This window comes from Opisthocomus hoazin, chromosome 2 (genome assembly GCF_030867145.1).
Source record: "Opisthocomus hoazin isolate bOpiHoa1 chromosome 2, bOpiHoa1.hap1, whole genome shotgun sequence".
Taxonomy (NCBI): Eukaryota; Metazoa; Chordata; class Aves; order Opisthocomiformes; family Opisthocomidae; genus Opisthocomus; species Opisthocomus hoazin.
Genome location: NC_134415.1, coordinates 42399655 through 42423955, shown reverse-complemented (window position 1 = coordinate 42423955; position 24301 = coordinate 42399655). Strand labels below are relative to the sequence as shown.

General features: G+C 41.1%; 1 protein-coding gene across 5 annotated transcripts in view; it reads right to left on the bottom strand.

The window, feature by feature from the left end:
• Positions 1-24288, bottom strand: part of SOS1 (SOS Ras/Rac guanine nucleotide exchange factor 1) — a 53099-nt gene extending 28811 nt beyond the window's left edge. For 2 of the 5 annotated variants that reach the window (XM_075413391.1, XM_075413395.1), the window contains exons 1-8: positions 24145-24288; positions 14995-15120; positions 12584-12715; positions 11876-12040; positions 8097-8306; positions 7481-7624; positions 3667-3777; positions 3459-3557 (exon numbers count right to left, since the gene is read on the bottom strand). In XM_075413391.1, the coding sequence (XP_075269506.1) occupies positions 3459-3557; positions 3667-3777; positions 7481-7624; positions 8097-8306; positions 11876-12040; positions 12584-12715; positions 14995-15120; positions 24145-24231 (1074 nt within the window). In that variant the 5' untranslated portion in view covers positions 24232-24288. Of the gene's footprint in view, positions 1-3458; positions 3558-3666; positions 3778-7480; positions 7625-8096; positions 8307-11875; positions 12041-12583; positions 12716-14994; positions 15121-19599; positions 19729-20081; positions 21169-22638; positions 23391-24144 lie in introns of those variants that run through there. The other 3 variants (XM_075413393.1, XM_075413392.1, XM_075413394.1) reach the window with 3 other exon arrangements.
• Between the last annotated feature and the right edge of the window lie 13 nt (positions 24289-24301).

Sequence of the window (24301 nt, the reverse complement as noted above, 5' to 3'; positions counted from 1 at the left end):
CCACACTTTGTTTAAAAACAAAAAACAAACAAAAATATCTACTTCTCCTGTTTTCCAGAACATAATATTTTATCTAAGCAGAGCTTACATATGCTCTGAGCCATTCCTACTTGGAAAAAAAAGGAATTTTAAAGTAATCTATTTACCCAAAAAAAGAGTATTACACAAGCACACAATTTACAGCATCTGAAACAGTGCCCAATTCAGTTTACAAGGCTTTAAAACTTCTTTCTTCAATAACTCCAGGTCATAAATAACTGCACTATTTGCACCACCCTACCTTTCACTTAAGAGTCCAGATTTAGCAAAGACCATTCATATTATTTGAATTTTTTCAGAAAAGCACAGTCTCATATGAAGACACTATTTTATATAGTTAGTTTCTTATATAAAAGTCTGGGGACTTTCAAGTTGGTTGAAAGAAAACACAGCCCTTAGTCATATGCTGATTTTCCAACAAAGTTACAGCAAGGAGCTTCAGCTAAAAATAGAATATGTATTTGTGCATTCCTGGTGCCCTGCCAAACTTCAGGAGGGCTTTAGTTTCTAAATAGGATAACCATCAGTGGATAGAAATTTATTTTTTTTGTAGTCTGCATAGCTGGAAGGTAACTTTTAGATGCATTTTAAATAGATAACTTCAAAGTATGCAAGATTACACCATATAGCTTAAAGAAAAATGCTAATCTCTTTATCCTGAAAAATACCTATATTCAAGAGAATAACACGTTTTTTCCACATACTACTTTGCCAACATTTTGTCTCATCATACTAAGAGATCCATTTTCACAGCATTTTTGATTATTCATAGATTTGCATGCAATCACTAAATTGGGTCTCTTACCATACAAAAGAATTCAACACAACCCTGTGTCAGTGAAATTGTCAGGATTATATGTCTTAATCGTTCAATCAACATCCTTCCATAGCAAATACTCTTCTGTCAGACCATTTTTAAGTATAACCAAGCTGGAATCCGTTTGAAGATTCCAGATAGAAGAAAGAAAATGTTATTGCCAGCAGAGACTACTTGGGGGAGGGATTCATATGCTGTGTGTACATGTACGTATTAACAGATGAAACTACTATCATGACAGCTAATATCTCTTCACTTGCTTCTATTATCCATCACTGCCTGTTACATGTACCACATCCAAGACCACAGTGTCGAGTGTCTCACTAAAATGTGAGATGAGCAACATAGCGGGAAGAAAACCTGTAAGGTTACCACAAACAGAACAAAATCTAATCTAACAATGTCAGATTTACACAAGGTGGTGGTGGGGGTGAGAAGAGCATGAACTAGAAAAGACAAAAATTTTACATAAAGCATAGGTCAGGAGTTGCAAAAAGATTGATAACCTTCTGGAGGTGGGCTTAGCTCAGACTCCAGTTTGCCCTAAGAACGGTGAACATGAGCTGCTCCCTATTTCCGTAAGCACACATGCCCTCTTTCCCCCATGAAAATTACCAATCGCAAGAAGCAATGCAGGATGCCTGTGTGTCAGACGATGTCAATCCTTCATGCTTTGTCTATTACATAAGACAATGCCATGTTCACACGGAAGTATGCAAAGCTACTAGGTACTGCATTTTGAGACTGTGTGATAAAAGCATGAGCAGAGATTCCTTATGTCTGTGCAGATCTTTATCATACAAAATGCAGAAAAGCTGTACCACACCTCCCTTCCAATGGACTGTCATGAAAGGAAATGCTTAACATATCACAGAATCACAGAATCACAGAATAGTAGGGGTTGGAAGGGACCTCTGTGGGTCATCTAGTCCAACCCCCCCGCCGAAGCAGGGTCACCTACAGCAGGTTGCACAGGACCTTGTCCAGGCGGGTCTTGAATATCTCCAGAGAAGGAGACTCCACAACCTCCCTGGGCAGCCTGTTCCAGTGCTCCGTCACCCTCAGAGAGAAGAAGTTCCTCCTCATGTTCAGACGGAACTTCCTATGCCTCAGTTTGTGCCCATTACCCCTTGTCCTGTCACTGGGCACCACTGAAAAGAGCTTGGCCCCATCCTCCTGACACCCACCCTTCAGATATTTGTAGGCATTTATAAGGTCCCCTCGCAGCCTTCTCTTCTTCAGGCTGAACAAGCCCAGTTCCCTCAACCTCTCCTCGTAGTGGAGATGCTCCAGTCCCCTCACCATCCTTGTAGCCCTCCGCTGGACTCTCTCCAGTAGCTCTTCATCCTTCTTGAACTGGGGAGCCCAGATCTGGACACAGTACTCCAGATGAGGCCTCACCAGGGTAGTGTAGAGGGGAAGGAGAACCTCCCTTGTCCTGCTGGCCACACTCTTCTTGATGCACCCCAGGATCCCATTGGCCTTCTTGGCAGCCAGGGCACACTGCTGGCTCATAGTTAACCTGTCGTCCACCAGGACACCCAGGTCCCTCTCCGCAGAGCTGCTCTCCAGCAGGTCCACCCCAAGCCTGTACTGGTGCATGAGGTTGTTCCTCCCCAGGTGCAGGACATGTTAAAGATGTCTGAAAAGTCAGACCGAACCTATGAGCTAGGCAAACAGATCAAGCATACTTTTCAAAAATTAAAAAAAAGTGTGTTATACAAGATGAACTATATGTGCCAAAGCTGTACACGTAGATCTAAATCAGTAAAAATGGTGTTATAACTGTAAACACCGACTCAAAGATGACCTAACTACTTTTTTTGGGGGGGGGGGTGGTGGTGGTGATGGTTTTTTTTTTTTAAACACTTCTGATCCAAGTTTCCCCAAGTAATTAAGTCTGGAACGCTCTATCCTTTATGAGTTTCCATTAAGTCCAAATGAAGATTCTACTTGAGAGTTTTCCTCCAAAAGTTCTACACTCCTTCAAGATTATTCTTCAATGCTAACTTACAAACGCCCCAAAAAAAACATCTGTAGGCATTTTCTTTACATGTCTATGTTACAGTCTTTACTGTTACATCATCGACACAGGAAGTGCATATACCAACTAAGCTTTCCTTTGAAGGAAGGATATCACCTTTACAACCACCACGGGATGCGCACTGCAAGAACACCGAAACGTTCATGAAAATAAAATGAAGTCTGAAGGGAAATCCTACTGTGATTTTAAATTTAGAAAGTAACAGCTTGAGAAAGCCGTGGACTTTTTCAGTAATACACCCATTTGCCATTATCTCTTACCACTGTTGAAACAATCATTCCAAGAATGAGAGCACCTAGATCTTTATTGCTTTCTAAATTAATAGTAAGTTGATTACGCAACACGAATCCTTAGCTGCTGTAAAACTTCCATGAAATTACAAGCTGATATTCAGCCAATCATAGTACGCACCAGAGCGTATAACCTGCTTTTCTTTCACCATAGCAGTTTTATCATTCACATTCTAGTAAAAGGTTTTACATCTAACTGAGCACACGGAGGTCTGATATCCAACATTAAGAATTATGAAAAAACATCAGATTGACACAACGTTCTTACTTTTAGCAGTTCAAAATAATGAAGACAGTGGTAAACAGGGGCAAGGAGCAGCCGGGGTAGAACATACTGAACAGCTTCTTTAAAGCCTTCACCTATTGACTAGAAACAAAATAAGTTTCAGTCTTAAAACAATAAATGTATCGAAGCAACAATATAATGTAATTAAAATAGTAACATCAATAATATGGCTTACTTAATAGAAAGTTACCTGTAAATAAAATGCTGCTCCTGGCTTTGACAACTGACTTAGAAAATGATCGTGAAAACCAGGTCGCAAAATATCTTGTGCATATGATTCATATGGATCAAATGCTAGTTCCTAAGAAGAAATACAGAATTAATTTTACAAAACTGATTTAATACCTAAACTTCCTATTTCTTAAATAAAATACACATACTGTATAGGAGAGACTTATCTGCATACTTCTCCCAAAACACCTACAGAGAAGAATCATTACTTTTATGTGCACAGACTCATGGATAATTCAGTCCGGAAGACATCTCTGAAGGCCAACTGGTCCAATTCCCTGCTCAAAAGCAGGGCCCATCTCAGAGCCAAAGCCAGATCCAGCATCAAAGTTAGCTAAAGTAGCTCAGGGCATCATCCAGGTAAGTACAACATTCCAATGTTCAGTTGTTCACATTGCAGATCTCCCTCCCCCAGTATCTAATGAGGATTACCCTTTTTACCATCCACATGCTCTCTCTCATCTTGCCTCACAGTTCTCTGTGGTGAACCTTCAATAAGAGCCTGCCTCAAGCCTTTTCCACACCTTCCCTTCAGGTCACTGAAGACAGCAATAAGATCACAGAATCACAGAATGTTCAGGGTAGGAAGGGACCTCTGTGGGTCATCTAGTCCAACTCCCCTGCCGAAGCAGTTTATGAACATAGAGCTTCACAAGGGTAAGCCAAACTGCACAACTTCTCGAGCGCAGCCACAGGTGAGTAGTAGTATATGCTAGCCAGCGTGCCTAAGCACTGACAGCATCTCTCCATCAGGCCAGCAACCTGGCTGGACAGGCATAGTTTCATGTTGAAAAGTGCATGAGAGGTTACTGACTATGTAGCTGCAGCTGAACACTCAACGCTGTTCTTCAGCTCTCAGCAGGGCCAAAGAGCACTGCGTACTTTCCAAAAGAATTTTTCTGTGGTCTGTATTATAAATCAGCACTGCCAATAAAAAAAAGCAGGGGACAAAGTACATACGTGGGTATTAAAATGGAAGCTGCATGGAAGAATCCCAGGGACTGGATTCAGTAGTACAGATAGGGAAGAAAGAGGACCGAGACATGGTGATTGTGTATTGCAGTAGGAATAGGAAAGGACTGCACAGAAGGATGCAAGGAGCTAAAAGCCTTCCAGTGATACACTACAGTGTGAAGAGGGACACTAGGAACATGAGGGAAGGTGGAACTAGCACAGGATGAAGGCAAAAGTGCAATCAAATGTTAGTCTTTAATGGCTAATCTTTAAAGATCTCCTTCCTTCGACTTCTCTTTTTAAGACAGAATATACCCAGCACTCCTAACCCTCTTTGTACATCACATGCCTCAACTCCTTAATCATGGCAACCCCATGTTTAAGAGCATCTTGTACTAGGAAGACCAAACCCAGACACAGTATTCCAGATGTGGTCTCAAGCGCTACAAAGAAACAACCCCTCAGCCGCCGGCTACACTTTTGCTAGTATAACCCAGTAGGCAGTTAGCTTTCACTTCTGATTCCTGAGGATTTCCAAGCCCCGTCAAGCAGTATTGCTCCTCAGCCATGCAGCTGGACAATTGTATGGAGTTGTTTGGTCCCAGATGCAGAATTTCTTTGCCTTCACTCAACTCCACGAGGTTCCTGTGGGTCCGTTTCTCCAGCCTGTCAGGTCCCCCAAGAAGCAGCCCTGTCCTCTGGCGTGTCCCCTCACAATTTGGCATCACCTACCAACTTAATGAGGCAGACCGTCTCCCACAACACTAATACAGACATTAAACATTATCAGTCCCTGTATCAAACCCTGAGGAATGCCACTAACCTTTGGCCACCAGATGACTTTGTATTGCTGGTGACAGTCAAGCTGGTGACCAAGTTTACCTCCAGCTGATCTGCAGTCCTCTTAATAACATTTCCACCTGCCTAGACAATGCTTCTACATTCCTCCTGGAAAGCCTGTTTCTTTTTGAATCATAGAGTTATATAGGCTGGAAAAGACCCTTCAGATTGAGTCCAACCATTAACCTAACACTGCCAAGTCCACCACTAAACCATGTCCTTAAGTGTCACATCTACAGGTCTTTCAAATACCTCCAGGGATGGTGATTCAACCCTGGGCAGCCTGTTTCCATGCTTGATAACCCTTTCAGCAAAGAAATTTTTCCTATTATCCAATCTAAACCTCCCCTGGCGCAACTTGAGGCCATTTCCTCTTGTCTTACCGCTTGCTACTTTGGAAAAGACACCGACACCCACCTCACTACAATCTCCTTTATTGTACAGAGCGATAAGGTCTCCCCTGAGCCTCCTTTTCTTCATGCTAAACAACCCCAGTTCCCTCAGCCACTCTTCACAGGACTTGTTCTCCACACACTTCACCAACTTTGTTGCTCTTTTTTGGATGTGCTTCAGCACCTCAACGTCTTTCTTGTAGTGATGGGACTGAATTTGGTTAAACAGGGAACTCCAAACTGCGCTTGTCCTTGCCTCCTGCTCTACCTACCCTTTTTCTCAGGGTCTGAGAGTGCATAATCCTTGGGCTTTGAATACACCTCCTTTGAAAATAAACCAGCTCTACTGAGCCCATTCTACCCTCAAGGCAGCCATCAACATGATCCTGCCTCCAAATTCTCTAAACAAGCTAGGTCTACTCGCCCAAAGCCCAGGGTCTTCAGTCTGCTTACCTCCTGCACTTTTCTCAGGACCTTAAGCTCTACCATCTTTAGCACCTGCGGCCAAGCCTGCCATTAGCTACAATGTTCCTGCCAGTTCTTCCCTGTTCATGAGAAAGCAGTCAAGTGCAGCACTTTTCTTAGTTGGCCCATCAGCATGTGCCACAAAAAACTGTCCCCAGAGCCCTCCAGAAATCTGCCCGATTACTTGAATCACAGTAAATTGTTCACCCAGCAGATGTCAGGAAGGTTATTCTCCCAAGACAACCAGGGGCTGTGATACAAAGATGACTCGTACTTGTTCAGAAGAGGTTTTGCCACTTGTCAACTGGGCAGTCTTTGCAGAAGCTTGACCACAACACGTCCTTTGGTGGCAACATCTAATCCTTAAGAATTCAACCAGCTCATCATTCATCCTGTAACAGAGCTCCATATATTTGGGCTCATCTTTTACTAAGCCTCCTGGCTTCATCTTCCCCACCTGTCCTTCTTGAGTGCCTGTATTAGTTCATACAGCTCTCCATCCTGCAAGCCCTCTTGCCATGTCGCTAATTCCAGTCACACAATAGATCTGCAACTGTTCATGGACTCACAGATCCTTTTATCTGTACGTGAGTACACGCACCCTGGGGAAACAGACACTTCAGATGAGCCTTTGATCATCCCACCTTCTCAGGAGGAAGGTGCAAAAGCCCTTGTTGTCATGCTTTCTGTTACGCACATCTCCTTCTCTCAGTTCGGCAGTCTGCAAGCTTTGGTCTCCATCCACTAACAAGCCTTCCTCATGAGCCTAGCAAGCCTGTTGGCAAAGCAGCCCTTGTTCCACTCTGTCTTTCCATAGCAATCCTGATCTACAGCCGATTTATAGGATGCCTCCATTTCTGTCAAAGTCTAGTCACAGGTGTCTGTTGGGTTCCCCCCCTGCCCCACCCTCTCTGAGGTTTAAACAAGCCTATAAAATCCAAGTTTTAGAAATTAAAAAGATAAAAGCACTCTCAAAAATGGGCAGGCTATTAATCATGGTGGGGCTGGAAGGAGAGATCTCAGCCTAAACACCGGCAGCTACAACACAGATGCATTTAGCATCTAAGTGCAAGTCATTAAAATACACATGAGTAGTAAAAAAACCCCAAACTATTTTCTTACCTCTGCCATATCTTCAAAACAGCTGCCTACTAGTGGATGAGGACTACCTTCATCTGTCATTTCAACAGTATCTTCTATATGACCCAATAACTTCACACTAAGTTCATGAATGTCCGATATACGACTAAATATATTTTCCACATCCTGCAAAAAAGCAACAGACCCCGACAAAAATCAACATGGAATTGGACACAATTTCTAAGAGGAAGAATGTTATGTACAAAGCAACCCAGTTACAATATGAAAGTCAAGCACTTCCTTAAACAGAACTAGATTTTATAATATATTTTATTACATGCTTTCTGTACAATTCATGTAAGATGACAGAATTTATTTTTAAAATATTTTTACAGTGACTCAAACACAGCAAAGAACAACAGTGACAAATCTTAAATTACTGGCCTGCAAGTGAACATAGTAAATTGGGTAGTTTCTTCAACAGTTCTACAAAACCAGTGCTTCCCCACAATTGCTCCTTCACTACTTCCATTTCAGAACTCGAGTGCCTCCTCTACTACTGATGTGTTAAACTGGACAACAGTTAAGTTCTAGAAGTGTTCATCTAAATTTATAGATATTATAGCAGGAATTTGTTTGTGGTTTTTACAATACTTACATGAGATGAAAATAGTTTGGAGTTGGAGGCATATGGCTCTCTAAAAACTCTGATAATGAGATTTAGTTCCCTTATATATTGTCGAACCTCTGCCATAAATGACTTCACTAGGTCATAATAGGTTTGCTCCCCTGAGGTGGAGGGTTCCTCATCAGATAAAGTTAATGCACTTAAATCTTCTACATCTTGATGGAACATATCCATTAACACCTACATAGCGAAGAGGGGGAAATCCACAAAGTGAGAACAACTTCTTTTCAAGATCTACCAGTAAGTTACCAGCAAAGGAAATCTATTATTCCAACGAAATCAGACTGATCAGCACTAAGATTTATGTATTATCATTCTGTAACTGGTTGAGCATTTCAAAACCAATATTAATTGCTATGAATTCATGAGTCATTATTTGCAGTGGCAATTTCTGAAGACTTCCCAGTCATTTAGACCAATCCAGGCATCTCTCCAAGAACGGGGTCCTAAAATCAATTACAATTTTAAGAGGTCTATGAACTATAGAGACACATTGAGCATTTAGCTGTATTCTATTACTCTAAATTAGCCGTACATAATCTAAGTTTCTGAAGATAATATAGTACCTGAAGTCAAAAAGTGTGTGCATTTTGGCTTTTCAGCTTTAGCAGGAAGTCACACCTGATTACGCTCAGAACCCTGAAATCTATCATGGATGAATACTGGCCTGCCCACACACTGTACGTGGCCTGGTTTCTGTCCTTAATTCCTGAGAGTTCTCTTGTTAGAATGGACCTTCGAGAAAGGGCACCAGCTTCTGAAAATGCAGCAGTCACATTACAGAACTACATAAACAAAAAGACCTCTAAAAACTATGACTACCAGAGGTCCCAATTCACACCCAAGCAAGGTTACCAAACACAAGCAATTAATAATTCAAAGTTTTCAAGAGAAGTGGATCACTGAACACTTCTTCCAAACATTGTATATGAGCCAGGAGTCATTACAGAGACTTCGCAAGTAGCAAACAGAAATCACACTCTGGGTTGTCTCCATGATACTCAAAGAACATCTTAAAGGTAAACTAAATATGTTGACTGCAAATTAGTAAAAGCCATCCTAATTTGAAGTATCTTTAGCAGAAAGAAAACCTCAAGAGGGTCCACAAGCAATCTACAATGATGTAGCAAATCTTAACAACAAGCCAGCACAAGATGTAGTTCAACACACAAGATGACTTTGTCCTGGGATAGACAGATGGGACAGTATTTTTAAACAAATCTGTTGTCCAGAGCTACAGCCCTTGCAGCAAGTTACGAAGTGTATTAAACAATACATGTGAACTTCAAAATAAATGAAAACTTAAGTGCTGCTTGCCAGCCTCCTTTCCGAACAGATGGAGGTGAAGCCATGGCAACCTACGCCTGTTACTGCAGAGGCTGACATGACTGCTGTCAATCACCGAAAAGACTGAGGAAAAGACTGCAGGATCAAAGCTGTAAATACTCCTCTGAGAGCCACAGAAGGGAAGGCTAACACCTTAAACATGGACTAGAGTTTATAAAATGGCAGAAAACAGAACGAAAAAGCATTTTTCAAAATAATTGTAAAACTGGACATCAAGAATTCAACTTCTGAACGAGTCACAACAAACACGACATTTACCCTGGAAGCATGTTACAGGTGCTTCTCCAAAAGACATGTCAGTTAACCAAGTTGCTGACTACTAGTATTAGACAAATGAACTATTCTGCTATAGAGTACTTGGGGATCTAAAAGTTCAAGAGATGGTCTGGTAGGTTCATCAGACTTGAGTATTGCAAGAAACACACCTACCTAGAGCAGTCATTCTTCACCCAGGTCTTGTCCTAACACTCCTCAAAAATATACAGGTCTAGCGAGGAGGGAAATGGGCACACAGCAGGTTCTTTCTCCTAGTGAGTCAGAGGTCCCTGCTACACACCCTGGTCTTAAGCTTCTCTGAAAGCAGAACAATGGACATTTCACATTAAGACTGACTTCTCCTGAAGCTCTAAGAACAGAAGGCAATTCATCTTTCAAAGCCAGTGAATGTACATGGAACTCAGGTTGTAAGGAGAACCCTAACTAATTCTGGGGAACAGGACATCATAAGGTCGCTACTGTAGGAAATTACATGGAACAGTGGAGGTATTCAAGGAGGCAAATATTTTTAACTTTACTTCATGGATGCAGTTCTAGCACATACTTGAGCTAGAAGATTCCAAGCTGTATTCATGACGTGCTTGTCTCATTACTATGAAATCCACAGAAACAAATTAAAGTAACTATAGTCCAGATATTGAATTTAGAGCAATTGGAAGCAAGAGCAGACTGCAGAAGAAAAACAGCTTGCATTTTAATGGAGTCTGGTTTTTGCAGACAAGGCAAAATTTTCCAGATGGATGGATGGCACAAAAGCAAATGTGAAAGTGCTTGAGAAAAAAAAAAAAAGGCACACAGGGCCAAGAAAATGTTCTGGTTGTTTTGTTTCAAAAAATAAAAACAAGCAGAACACATGTTGTGCGTATGTACATAATATACTATAAAGTTTCTCAATGCAACTGGAAAGAAAACACCTTGAGAGCACCTTTCAACAGCTTATTCTGCTGAGGCAGTAAACCAGCACGCCTGCTTTAGAGCCTTTCAAAATATTCTTCTGTGTGCATATCAAAGAGTTCCTCCAAAGTAACGGAAGTTCCTAAATCAACTTCTTCACAGCTCTTCTGTTCACCACCTTTCCTAGGATAGAAAGAAGCATGCAGCAACAGCACTTGTTCCTGTTACTATTCTATGACAAATATTCAAACATACACCTTCAAATCCTGCCCTAACGACCCAGGCAGATGTGCCCAAAAGCAAGAGTGACCAAGACTACTGTCCTGACTGAGAAGTATTTGACTCTTCAAGACCTCACAAGATACCTTGACAAAGAAAGGTCAAGAAAGTAGGATAAAAAAAAAGCAAGCAGGAATGAGACAAAGGCATTCACTGAAACACAGAGACAACCCCATCCAAAGATATTGATTAACATAGACCAAGACAAACTACTGAAAAGAGGTCATAAATCTGAAAATCCCTAGATTTCAGTACAATTAGAGATTCTTAAATCCCATCTCTTCAAGGATTAACTTCAAGATTTGTTTTTTAAACAATGGGAAACTTGAGATGCTAATGAGGTGGCCACAGAAGTTAGAGCACAAAGACATCTGAAAGACAGACAGGGGACCTTGCTCTATCACTGCTGGAAAGAAAGCCGACTCATGTCTGAACCTAATCCATCTTCTGAAGGTACAAGAATGACTACCTGCAGATAAAAATAAGGACCACTAAGGAGGATTAGACTGAGATGCTAATGCAGGTGCATTTATTATTTTAAAATGCTGGACCATCGAAACACTACTTTTTACATGCAGTAGTTGTCCTTATTTTGGGAGAACACCCAAGCTTAATTTCAGCCTTATTTTTTCAAGCTACAAAATAGGACTCCACTATTACAGTTTAGGAATGTTAAATTTTTAAGTTAGCACTGCTTCACAAAAATTTTTAAGCATTCACATATAGTTGAGATTAGGCAGGTGATATCAAAATGGAGACTTAACTATTACAAGCACAAACAGCAGCTCTGTAAGCTCAATTAGCTTTTTCGTAGCTTTCCTCTATTACTAGAACCATATTTTATGGCAGTAATTTCTTCTTTCAAAGATACAACATTCCATGTACTCAATAAGGAATAGACATTGTCCTCTACTAAAATTCCTGTTAACATGAGAAACAAGAATTAGGCTTACCTTATCAGCACACATTGCCACTTTAATATCTTGTTTTGTAATCTCATAATGTCTTATATTCCGCACATAATTCCCAACCAATTTTAAGATGTCTGCAGAAATGTATTCTAATACTGCCACTATGTAAACAGACACTTGGTGGTCAATTTTGTAGCCTAGAACTTCCTGAAAGGAAAAAAAACAAGCCTTCCATTGTTATTCAGTCGATGAAATACACACCATGGGTTACATCTAAACCCAGTCAGTTTAAGATCCTACTCAATAAACATTCACCACATACCCACAGTCTATTTTAGTAATAGAAACACAGTAGTCTGTAGACCTAGAGAAGAAACAGCGTCATTGTAGATGCTGTTTAATTAACTTGGGAAGTGACAACAGACAATGACTGTCCCAAAAACCTCACTTAAAATGCTCAAGATACTTCTTGAAATATCCATAAATGTTTTAGTCAAGGAAAATGAAACACGAACAATCAAATTCATAGCAAATGAATTCTTGGATTGGTGTGTCCAATAGAGAATTAACAAATTTTTAAGTGAAAAAAGAAATCTATGCAATTAACTAAACTGGAACACTTAAAAGTATGTAACAAATAGAGACCCCTATTCCTTTTTGTTTACATTTCAGGCAGCATACAGACATTATGTGAAACAAAAATGTCAACTTGTAATTGCATTCTAAAAGCAAGATTGCATCTCAGCTTACCTTTAATAAGGGATGGATTTTTTCTACTGGGAGAGATAAAGGATTTCTTCGTTTCCTCTTCTCAATAGCAGACTGGGCATCAGCTATTGCCCACTTATCAATAGGATGGGGAAAACTTTTTTGAACACGATCCTTAAAAAAAACAGCACTAAAGGGTAAATGCACAATCTGAATGAGCTTAGCAATATTACTATATTATCAAATCACTTTCCATTACTCAACAAAGGAATGCTTGCTAATGTTAGTAATTCAAAAGCTCATAGAACACAAATTTTATCATTTTGGTATATGCTGCTCACCACATGCAGAAGGCTGTCTCAGAATATCATTATCATATAATACTCTCGTGCTCAAAATTTGAGAAATGTCAGAATACAGCTGCCATTGGAGGCATAATTTGCTCCCCTTGTGCACATGCCTGGCAATTCAGCATTTAAATACATGACTACATTTCATCCTAGCACTTTATTCCCTGTACAGAATGGTCACTGGATGAGATGATATGAGTTTTCTGTTCCATCTCTAGTGATCAGCACATGGTCCAGATTGTACATACACAAACTGCTCTGACAATGGCAATGAACATCGAAGAGATGAAAAGAGAATGTCCAACAGCACCCACGTATTTTAAAAACAGTTTCTTAGTCTAAAGTTGGACCATATATGCCCCAGTTTATTCACTCCTTCCAGCAGTCAGGGTGCCTGAGGATACCTACACTCTCCCATGCATTGAACAACTCTCCTGCTGGAACTCACACACAGATCTCCGTAGGTTCAAAACCCTCACTGTTTTTGGTAGCCCTGGCATTCAGAGATTCCAGAAACCTAATTTATCAGATAATTTCACATTTTACTTTTTCAGAGCACAGTTCCCACTGACTGTTTCAGTTGCAAGTGCTCACTTACGTAAATAGAAGCCCCATTTCAGCAACCATTAAATGAGGAAGATGAAGTTAATGACCACTTACAAAGAGCTGGTACAGGTACACAAACAAACACTGACAAAAAACTGGGGTAGAATACAATACTATATAAGTGGCACTCAACTTTCGAAAGTACAGGCTTTTTTCCTCCCCTAATCATAACATGCAAAAGGAAAGCTGAGGTCCTATCAAAAAAAAAAAAAAAAAAAAGAAAAAAGGTCTCATTCACTATCTAATACCAATTCTCTCCCTTAACATAGTCCAGCCTACTGATTGAGCAACGAAGGTGTCCTGGGGGAAAAATAAACGCCTATGACCATATAATTAAAGACAACATCATTATGCATAAACACAAAGGGGGTAAATTGAGGTTGCTTGATCATCTCTAATTCTTGCATTTCTCATCCTGACTTCACAGCCATAAGACTCATAATGCAACGCTCTTTGTCAAGTTTTTTGTTAGCCTTGTTTAAAACACAGCATTTAACAACCTTCCACAAACCTTGTCTCTTGAGCTGCCAGACCAGAACGATGTTGCAAAACAGGTCAGCCATAAAAGGGGACACTGGAACACGATTAGAGGTGTCAGTGTCCAAAACAAGAAGTGGAAGAATGAAATTCATGAATCCTGAGCTCAGAGACAGCTACCGGGGTTTTTTAAGGTTTTGTTGTTGCTGTTTTGGGCGTCATTTTCTTTTTCCCCCCATTAGTCCACTTTCTTCAGAACATGAGGAAGTTGCATCTTGTTTTTCACCTGACCCAGCACAGGCACAGTCTGCAAGTACTAGAAACCCACAGACACGCTGCACGTGGAGTCTGTAGCTTGGTACCAAAGTCTTCAAATCACAGTGAAGCACAAAGGGCTGCCAAGATATTCATGTGCTTAGAAGCTTAATTCATTTAGCTTAACTGATTTGTTTCTCAGATGGAGAAACTCTCCTCAGATCAAGGCTTCTTCTCAAACATCAAGTTCCTTCTCTGAGCAACAGAGGTTGTAGATCTTTGAAAAGGCAATTGTAATTGAAGAGGTTTCCATATAGAGGAAAGAAGTGTTCCTCAACTCATTCTGAGAAAGTGACTGAACTATTTTTGTTCTAATTTCCGGGACGGCGGGGGGTATTTCAGCCTAAATCACCATGCTGAGAAAGCAGCACAGAGCCTCAGACTAAGCAGCTACATTTTGTATGCAATATCAGTGGGGTAAAAAGGTCTTTTTAAAGGAACCAGTCAGCTTTATGTACACAAAATACACTCACCATCTATTCTACAGTAGTACAGTTCAGAGATATTTTTACTACGCATTGAACAACAAATTCAACTGACAGGAAAATCAGCTATTAGGTAACTCAGCAGGCATTATGCAGAAGGTTCTGCTACATAAAGATACACAATTACTGCTTTCTTTTTTACACTGTGAAATGATTAATACATCAACTTCTCGTGTAACTGTTCAAATTATTACAGATTTATAATAATTATTCTCTATACCTCTACATCCAGAAAACTCCTTGGTTGCGCTTGACACAACATATTTAACAACTGGAGAATTAACTCTTCCACATACTGTAATGCATCTTCAGTAGAGGAAAGTTTAGGATGGACTTGCACCTGAACCTATAAAAAACAGAAGAATTCAAGCTCTGAGTTATGCTCTTCCCCAAAGCACATGCTTTACTTGCAAAAAAAGATGACAAAAGAATGACCCAAACAGCTCAGAAAAATCCAACCTAAAAAGCAGCTCAGTTAAGGCACACCAGATGAACATGAGCGAAACACTCATCTACACCCGACAGAAACACAAATCTCAAGTGTTAAGTGTACTCAAATCACTAAGTGACATTTAACGTCAAGAAAACAGCTAATAACAGCACTTAGCAGTGCAACTAGGAAAACTGTTTAAAAACCCTGCATATATTTATCTTTCACCCCTAGCTCTTCAACCACTGTTTGTACAAGACATTTTAGACACAGGTTTTTCTCCCTTTTACAACTCACTGCTCGTCACTGAATCTATAATAATGAAATACAGAACTTCTCACAGAGAGCACTACATAAACAGCAATGATTTCGGCATATTAAGCCTTCGAATTATTTAATCCATTCCCAATTAGCTCTCACTAAAATAAGACTGGTACTGATTTTTTAAAAATATGTCAGCCTCTAACATGAAAAACACTTCCAAAAAAGGCCACAGAGTTGTCCTGGCATTAAATGGCAGTTAAGAGGTTTTGGAAGTTTGGTCCCTGCGTGTCTTGTTTACTTGTATGTTATATGTGTCTGTAAATTCTCAGTGGCGTAAATCCACCGAGCCACAATCCTCCTTGCTTCTTCCATTATTCTTCCAGATAGTCATTTAACTTCTGAAAAAAGCCTCCAGTATAGCTTTCTTTTGCACTTCGGTAGTTCACAAAATAGCACTGTTTTAACCAATTTAAGTTTCAGGTATGCAAAGCTCAGTACCTCAGAGCTTAAACAGACAGGCATTTTAATCTCAATCCTACGCCGATGGCAAATATTAGGCCAGAGCAAGCTGACTGCTAACTTTCGCAATGAATCTTTCAAGTCCCAGTTTCATCATTTTACCATTCCACTGCACACAACTCAAAATGCCTCCAGTTCTCTCAATCACTAACACAAGAGCTTAACCACCTTAAACCAAAACACAACAATCTGTCTCATTCAAATATTAAACCCATGTCTATATTCAAATAATGATACCATAATTATTTCATTTCACACCTGAATTTTCATTCCTGTTTGCAGTTATAGCAAGAATTAAAATGTGAAGAAGTTCAAACACACAACAGCCTCAAATAGAAATCCACTTGCCTGCTAAGGCACTCATTAGTTTGACAACATCATGTCTGGGCATAGTCCTGGTGCTCATTTAACCGCTGGTGAGATTTAAATATGCTACATCATGCATTTAGTTACTTGCAGACTGCATACCCTTACATAGCAGGTCCTAGAGAACATCTCCAGGAGTTATCACATTTTTAACTTAAAAGCACTCTGGTAAAAATAGAACAGGAGAACTTCTCTCCATTTGACTAGCTAATGCAACTATTTTGATTATGCCAACAATTTCATTTTTCCTAAGAACTTCACTGCGCACAGCTACAGATTATGTTTGTACCCAAGTAACAGCATAGCCAGTAGTCCCAAGCATTACTTACTATTCAAACACTGGCATGTGAAATAGCGTACCAACTTTAAACATCTTAACACCAGAAATTACAGACTTGCAGAAGTATTCTCTTAAAGATCAGAGCTGATCTGAGCTGCCTGGAAGATGCTGCCTTTAATGTTATTCTTTTAAGGCAGAACTGAACAAATCTGTGTTACATTCACCCTACAGTATACTCTAGTACTTTCTATTTTGAGAAGTGTTAAATTATCAAGTCAATCCAACAGTAAAAATACAGAGCATGATAAACCAGAGTGAGAAGAGCAGCTCTATTTTCTCCTTTGCTTAGAAAACAGACAGTAGACTTCTATAGCCTCATCACAACTCCTTCTGTCTGTAACACAGAGTCTACAGGAATAAAAACAAACACACAAAAATACCACATCAGGCCATGACCTAAAATGTTATCCATAGCCAGGCAAAACAGAGTCAACAACGATAACCTACTCCCAGTTCGGGAGATAAAGTTCCAAACATTCTTCCTAAGCATTTATGTTTGGGGAGCAATTATATCATTCTTCTTAAAGGCCATCGTCCTCTGGCACTATCAAGCTCTACTTTAGTAGAATATCCACCTCAGCAGAGGGAAACACCAGGAGGTGCCATTGGCTTGCCAGAGTAATTTATCTATATTAGGTAGGTAGTAAATAAGCTTCATTGCTACTTTAATGAGATTTAGTATCATTTAGGGTTCAAAGTCACACAAGCGAAAGCAAGAAAACAACTAGACTAACAAGGAAAATGACAGGATAGCTTGGTGTACAATTATCATAGAAATATGTAATTTTAGTACCCACACTACTGCAGTACCTAAAGGCTCAGACTGAGAATGAACCAGTGTTAGCTGAGGGTACTCAAAGCAAGTCCCAAGAAGTCCGTTATCTAAGGCGTGATGCAAGACTGGGTAAGATGCAAGATTTAGTAAGAGAAAAGAAGAAATGAGAACATCTGTTAGCATACAGCGTCACGTGACCAGTTTCAAAAAAGATGATCAAATTACCAGGGGGTTTCCGTCTTTCTCATGAAGCCAGCTCAGATTTTAAATTAAGAAAACTGGGCCACCCTGCCTTATCGCCCTTGAAAAGGAACAGTATGGCTTGAATCCTACCAGATCCTTCACAGTCCTATGTTAGGAATGCACATGACAAAAAGAGACTAACAACTTCTGAAGTGTAGTGATGTTTAGACAAGATTCTTATCTAAACATTTAACCTCTCCCTTAAATAATGACAGAAACCATCCCTTTCCTCCTATACACACTCACCAAGACGTGCATCTTATGATAAGGGAAATTACTAAAAAAGCAGTTTAAGATCTTGTCACATAATCTTCAATTCTTTGAAATACCCCAACAAACTAACGGGCAAATACAATTCACATCAGCTACAAATCCCTGCCTCCATGGCTCCGTTTTCACTCATCGGATCACTTTTTTCAATGTTCAATCTGCTCAATCTTTTTTATTTCTCACAAGAGAAACGACGAGGATTCTCTTTGTTTGAAGCTAAGCAGAGCCAGCATTTCTTGAACAGCTTTTCATGCTCTGTTTAAGAACACAAGCAGAGACAAGCAGTGACTGCTTAAGAAAAATCGCAGCACTTCAGGAAAATCCTATGATATGACCGCTTGGATTTTTTTTTTTTTTTTCTTCCCTTAAAATAAACAAAAGCAAAGAATTTCTATCAGGAATGACAGCAGCTTAAAAACTAGCAACCATAAATCTAAACTGCCAGAAAAAGTCAATGAAACCAACCAAAAAAAAATGCACTTAATGAATACTACAAAGATAAATATATCTGACCTTGCTTCATAACCCTTAGCAACTTCTTTTATATAAAGCTTTCTCAAACCATTCCTTTCAAACTCTACATAATAATCAGAATATAAACACTCCCACAAGCCTCACGGGAAGCAGAAGGGACCTAGACTAATTCCAGAAACAAGTTCCAGTTAAAGAACTGCAGCCAGAACACATTCAGTTTACACATAGGCTTGCTCCAACACCACAGCTCCTAGGCTGGTCACAGGATGACCCAAACCAGAGTCTCGATTGACAGTCAGCAGCTCATTCTGCATTAGAAGGAGGTGTTTGACAACAGATAAGAATGGAAGACTTGCAAATTTAACGATCTGATTGATACTAAACCACACTTCCTTAGCAACAGTTTTCAGTTACCTCTTCCTCCTGCAGCCATGAGAAAAAGCCGAATTTATGTTAACTGTAAAGCTGAAAAATTTCAACTTACAATGAAAAAAACACTACACAGACTTCTAAAAGCAACTTCACGTTATACAAAAACATCAGCGTAATGCTCCCAAATCGTCGTTAACAATCAACACAATCAGGCTCGTGCTTCTCACTTGTTCTGATAAATACAGAACACGCCAGAAAAATCCTACGTGTGAAAGGCTGCAAAGAGAATAATATCAAACTGAGGCCCATCAGGAGCAGCAGAAGCTCCAGCAGCTTCAGAAAAGTGTATAACAAAAACAAATCGTTCTAAAGCTACATAACAAACAGATAAAAACAAAGCATCTACTGTTGGTTATAGAATTTTTATCTTATCTGGGCAAGACTACCCATCTACTGGGATTCTGGCAAAAAGACATAGTATGGATCAAAAACCAACACCTGCTAAAGAACTGTACTTCAGCGCCACACTGTCAGTCATCCTTGGTGGTAGCTGAACTGTTTGTAAGAAAGTGTCTAAAGGAAAAAAAAACACCATATTTACTGCAGTATTTTGGTAATAAAATGGAAGAAGCTGTAACGAGATGACACACCAAGCTGCTTTCCAAAGCACTATCAGAGAGTGTGAAACTTCACTGATTATAAGAGTTTTTCTGTTTCCAAACCTACAATTTTCTAAATCTTCGCAGACACAGTTTATCCAATGGATTATTACCAGAAATGACTTGGCCAAGAGCAGGTTCTTCAGGGGTGGGGGGGTGAGTTTTCTCCACTACAGTAACTTTGAAAGTCTTCACTAACGTCATAACCCTTATTTTTACTCAACATATCTTTCATTCGTCTTCCCTCAATGACTACAAAACCACTGACAAGCACCTGCTTATCACTAAAACACTCCAGGACGAATTATTTTATGTACAGCTTGCATGGATGAGTGTTCTCATAGTGCACGCACTCCATAAAAAAGTATTTTCTTCTATTCTTGTACACATCTGCTGATATTTGGCAACCCTGCCCATGTTTTGTTATCTTGATCAATTAAAAATCCAGTAAATTAAACCAAATGCAAATGTCTTCGATCCACAGTTCAGCAACAATTCACTGAGGCCACAAGTCTCAAGATTTTTGCTAACATTTCTCTTGATGTATCAAGACAGCAGTATTACACTGCACCAGTGAGCATGTGAAAAAACATACAGTAAAGACTTGAACTGCAGGAGGATCTTAACTTTATCCTCCATAGCCATCAGAAGAACAGAGAACTCAAAGCGACCAGAAATTAAGGATGTTCTACATCTGCAGTGAGGCGTGCCATGAATAAGAAGTGCCATTCCAAGTAACAACTGGCAACTGGACTGTCATCAATTTGAAGAACTAGGTAATTAAAAGTCAGGTAGAAACATCTTTGTTAGCCACAGCTTCCCAAGCACTCTATAGTCACTGAAGCAGCTGTTCTCATCTGTTTTACTCAATGAAAGGTACAGAAGACTGACTATATGATACATGGAGTATCTGGAAGCACGCTGTCTGGAACAGTTGCCTGTTGAGGGATCAAATTGCCCTCAACTGTCAAGCCACATGAGTCCAATCATTTTCACTGCAAGTTCTGACAGCGTCCCTTGTCAGTTGCTTAACTGATTCACAACAACTTGAGGTACACAAACAGCAGAGTATCTATGCGGTAAAAAAAGTTCTTTGTTTTTTCTCAATCATTCAGTTCCTTAACGTATCAACCGGCAAGGACGACATGCTTTCTGCTGTAAAAACCAACATACCAGGCACATAGAGAAATTCTGAATGCATAAACAAGAGTTATACAAGCACGATGAAGCCACAAGAAAAGATGTTTACAAAAAACTATCTGAAAGTTTATGACCAAAATAAAGTGTATAAATTCACTAGCGAAGGAACACCAATCTTGGAAGAGGCATCACTTTGCAGGTGTCCCTTCTGAGTCCATTTTCCAAGGTGTATTAAAAGCCATGTATCTCCATCTCCAGCCACCCAAGAGCTCCGGTGTTTCGTGTGTCTTGAATCCTCCATCTTCAGCCCCAGCATCTCACCTTCTGTCCATCTCTGCAACTACAATTTCAGACACCAGCTGTTATTCTTACTTCCTTTTCTTGTACCTCATCATCACGATTACTGTCTTTCGTCAGCAACCAAGGATCTCTGCAACACTCCTCTTTTGCTGCTTCAGAATAACAGTGACCAGGCAAAGAAGCATCTCAGTACACACCATTTTCTTCCTAACTGAGTGCACTGGAGTCTATCTTGACAGCATCTGAAGGAGAATCACAAGAAAAGGGATTACGTTATGATCTAAATGGTATAAGAGCTGCTTTTTGCAAATGCAACTGTTCAATGCAAATACAGTTCTATTAAGATTATTATTCTATTATTATTCATGTCTAATGAAACACAAGGCATGCTCTCCTAAGAATTTGTTGATGTAGGAAGAGATTTATTCTTACTATATACTCTTGGTTTTGTTCCTTGATTAAAAAAAAAAAAGCCGAACCAGAAACTCATTGGGAAAAAGAAAGCTATTTACAATGACTCAACAATACCTATTTTTCAAGAAAGCGATTCTGAGGCTGTATTTTGAGCTCCGCATTACAAGCCAACTCACAGTTACAAAAGGGCAATGGCATTTTAATGATTCAGTCCATGTGTGGCAGCTTTCCTCAATAGCTGCGAACACTCCATCCTGGTATATATACTTTAACAATGTTAAATTAAATGCTACTCTCTTCATCGGAGATATCAATTCAGCAGAGGTCTTCCCAAACTATTGAGTCTGATTTCCAGCTATGCAAGAAATCATCACAATCCTGTTTGTGCATCTACCTGGTTTCAAGGTGGAGTTCAGAAAGCAGCTTGCTGTCACTACCTGAGAACGAATGTCAGCATCTGGACAGCTAATGAGGAAAACGAAGGAAAGGTTCTCCTCTAGTAACGAAAGGATGTACATGAGCTTCAGATAATCTGACTCCTACTGAAATAGCATGCTCTGGCAATTCAGCAGACAAAGCCATAAAGCACTAGTTTCCCTCCAGGACAGTTCTGCTCTTTGACCTCACTGGCACATGCTGCCACATTCTCTACTTTACTAGTCCCACAAGATGGCCTCTAGGTACAGCTCAGGTCTTTGTCTAGCAGAGCAAGGGGTCAGTGTCTGAAAGACACTAGCTGCAAAGCTGCAGTATCACACCTGTCTTGTGAACAATGACAGATGATTGTCAAAGCAAGTACACTGCCACGTTCATGGTTTTACCTGCCACCGACAACAGGCTCATTATTTTATGGGGCCTTTATTAGGGCTTAACATCCTAGCCAACACTACTTGTAACGACAAAAGTTCGTAAAATAGCTAGTTTGGTTTCTCCATTAATGAAGAAGCCATTAAGATAATAATTTAATATTATCATCTGCCATTTAGTTTTCCTGTAACTCAAGTACTCTGCTGTTCGGTAAAGCAGGTGACAAAACGGACAGATTCTTCTTTTCTACCTCTACAAGGACAGCAATAGTAAGCAGCAGAAGACCATGCTTCTGGAGCACAGGGGACAACAGCCTGAGAGAAGAAACAAGTGGTGATCTCAAGAAGAACTAAGGTTAAAAATGTTAACTTCTGCGAGACAGTTTCAAGTTTGAGCGTGAAACCCTCAGAACTAACTCCACCTCACTCCTGCCACTCCTCTACCCACCATAAGAAATAGAGCACTGCACAACAAAACTGAGACAACTATACCTTGCAGGGCCAGTTTGTCATCCTTGGTAGCTTGTCATCGTTGGCCTTCTCTGTTCACTTCAGAATCCAGAATTCCTTTTCCCCCCCAAGCAATTTATCCAACTCCTTCAGCAAACATCTTTAATGCAGGGCGACTCCATGAGTGGCTTGTCCATCAGGAAGAAATCTTGCGCTTCAGATGTAGCAAGTAATTCCAAAGTCTTAGTTCATACTTGCCTCGAATCCCCACTCTATGTCCTCCAGTAGCTAGCACTGAGCCTCATTCCAAATTTGACAAGCCTCTGCTAAACCACGGAATAAACCATCCTCCAAAGGAACAAGCTGGCTGAAATCTTGAGTAGCTCCAGATTCCAAGCAGGCTTCAGTCAGATGGCTGTCCAAGTGCTCACAAGCACCACAGCAGCAGTGAGTTGTATGGTTAGTGCATAAGTGTAGTTTCAGAGAAGTGACTACCGATCAGGGATATGACATTAACATTACATGCTACAGATGAGATAAGCAAGAAGACTTCCAAGAACTGGATGAAATCGCACAGTGTTGGAGACCTCAAAGAGCATGCCCAGAAAAGCAAGGCAATACGTTGCAAGAGAAAATTAGGAAGAAATACTGAACCAACTGAACTGCAACACTTGAGACTTCCAATCAATACTGGAGAACACAGTAGTTCAACTAGCCCAAGCAGCAAGTCTTTTACACAAAAGTTGCAGTTAACCACCATAACTAGACAGACTCATGAAGTGTCGCTGTTTACGGCTAAAAAGCATCAAGTTCTGCAATCTGAAGTCAGTTCAAGCAATGCTGCCAGACACCTCTTGTTTCTTATGCCTTCTACTTTCCAGGCTCTGGCTGCAGAAGTGGAAGAGGAGTCCTCGCTATCTTTTCTCTCTTCCAAATAAATTCTTTCCACATCATAAGGTGCAAGCCTCACCATCCCGAGGGAACAAGGCTTGCTAGTTTGTCCCAACGAAGCCTTCTCAGCAAAAAGGGGTTTAAACTAAGAGTCACTTACCTAAAAAGCCTAATTAAAAGCCACTAAAGGCGAACGCTAACTAACCCAAACTCTCTCAGCAGTTCCTCATAACGATGAGGATACCCCGCCCGAGCCGTGTCACTCCGGGGCCCTCAGCAAGCCCAGCAGAAACCCGCAGCAGCGGCGCTGCTCGCTTCCTTCTCGGCGCGGGGGGGGGGGGGGGGGGGGGGGGGGGGCGAGGACCCGCCTGCCCATTAACCACGCTGCACCTACACGGCCCCGTCCGACAGAGTGCGGCCCCAGCGCGGCTCCCGCGGCCGCCGGGCCCCCCCTCCGCGGCACCCGCCGAGGGTCTGGCGGGGTGGCAACGACCGACCCCCACCGAGCCCTAAAGCCGCTTCCGTAGCGCGGGGAGCGCCGGCCGGCCCCGCCGCGGCCCAACCCGCGCCCAGGCCGGGCCGCCGCGAGGGACCCCGGGCCGAGCCCCCGCTACCGCGGCCCTGCCCGCCGGGGCGGGGGACCCCGCTCCCCCTCACCTTCTTGAGCGCGGGCACCAGCAGCCCCCGCCACTTGGGCGCGTTCTCCTCGCTGAAGAACTCATAGAGCAGCGGCTGCGCCTGCATGGTGCCGTCGGGCCCGGCCCGCTCGGGGAGGCGGGCGGGGCGCGGCGGGCAGGCCGGGCCGGGCCGGGCC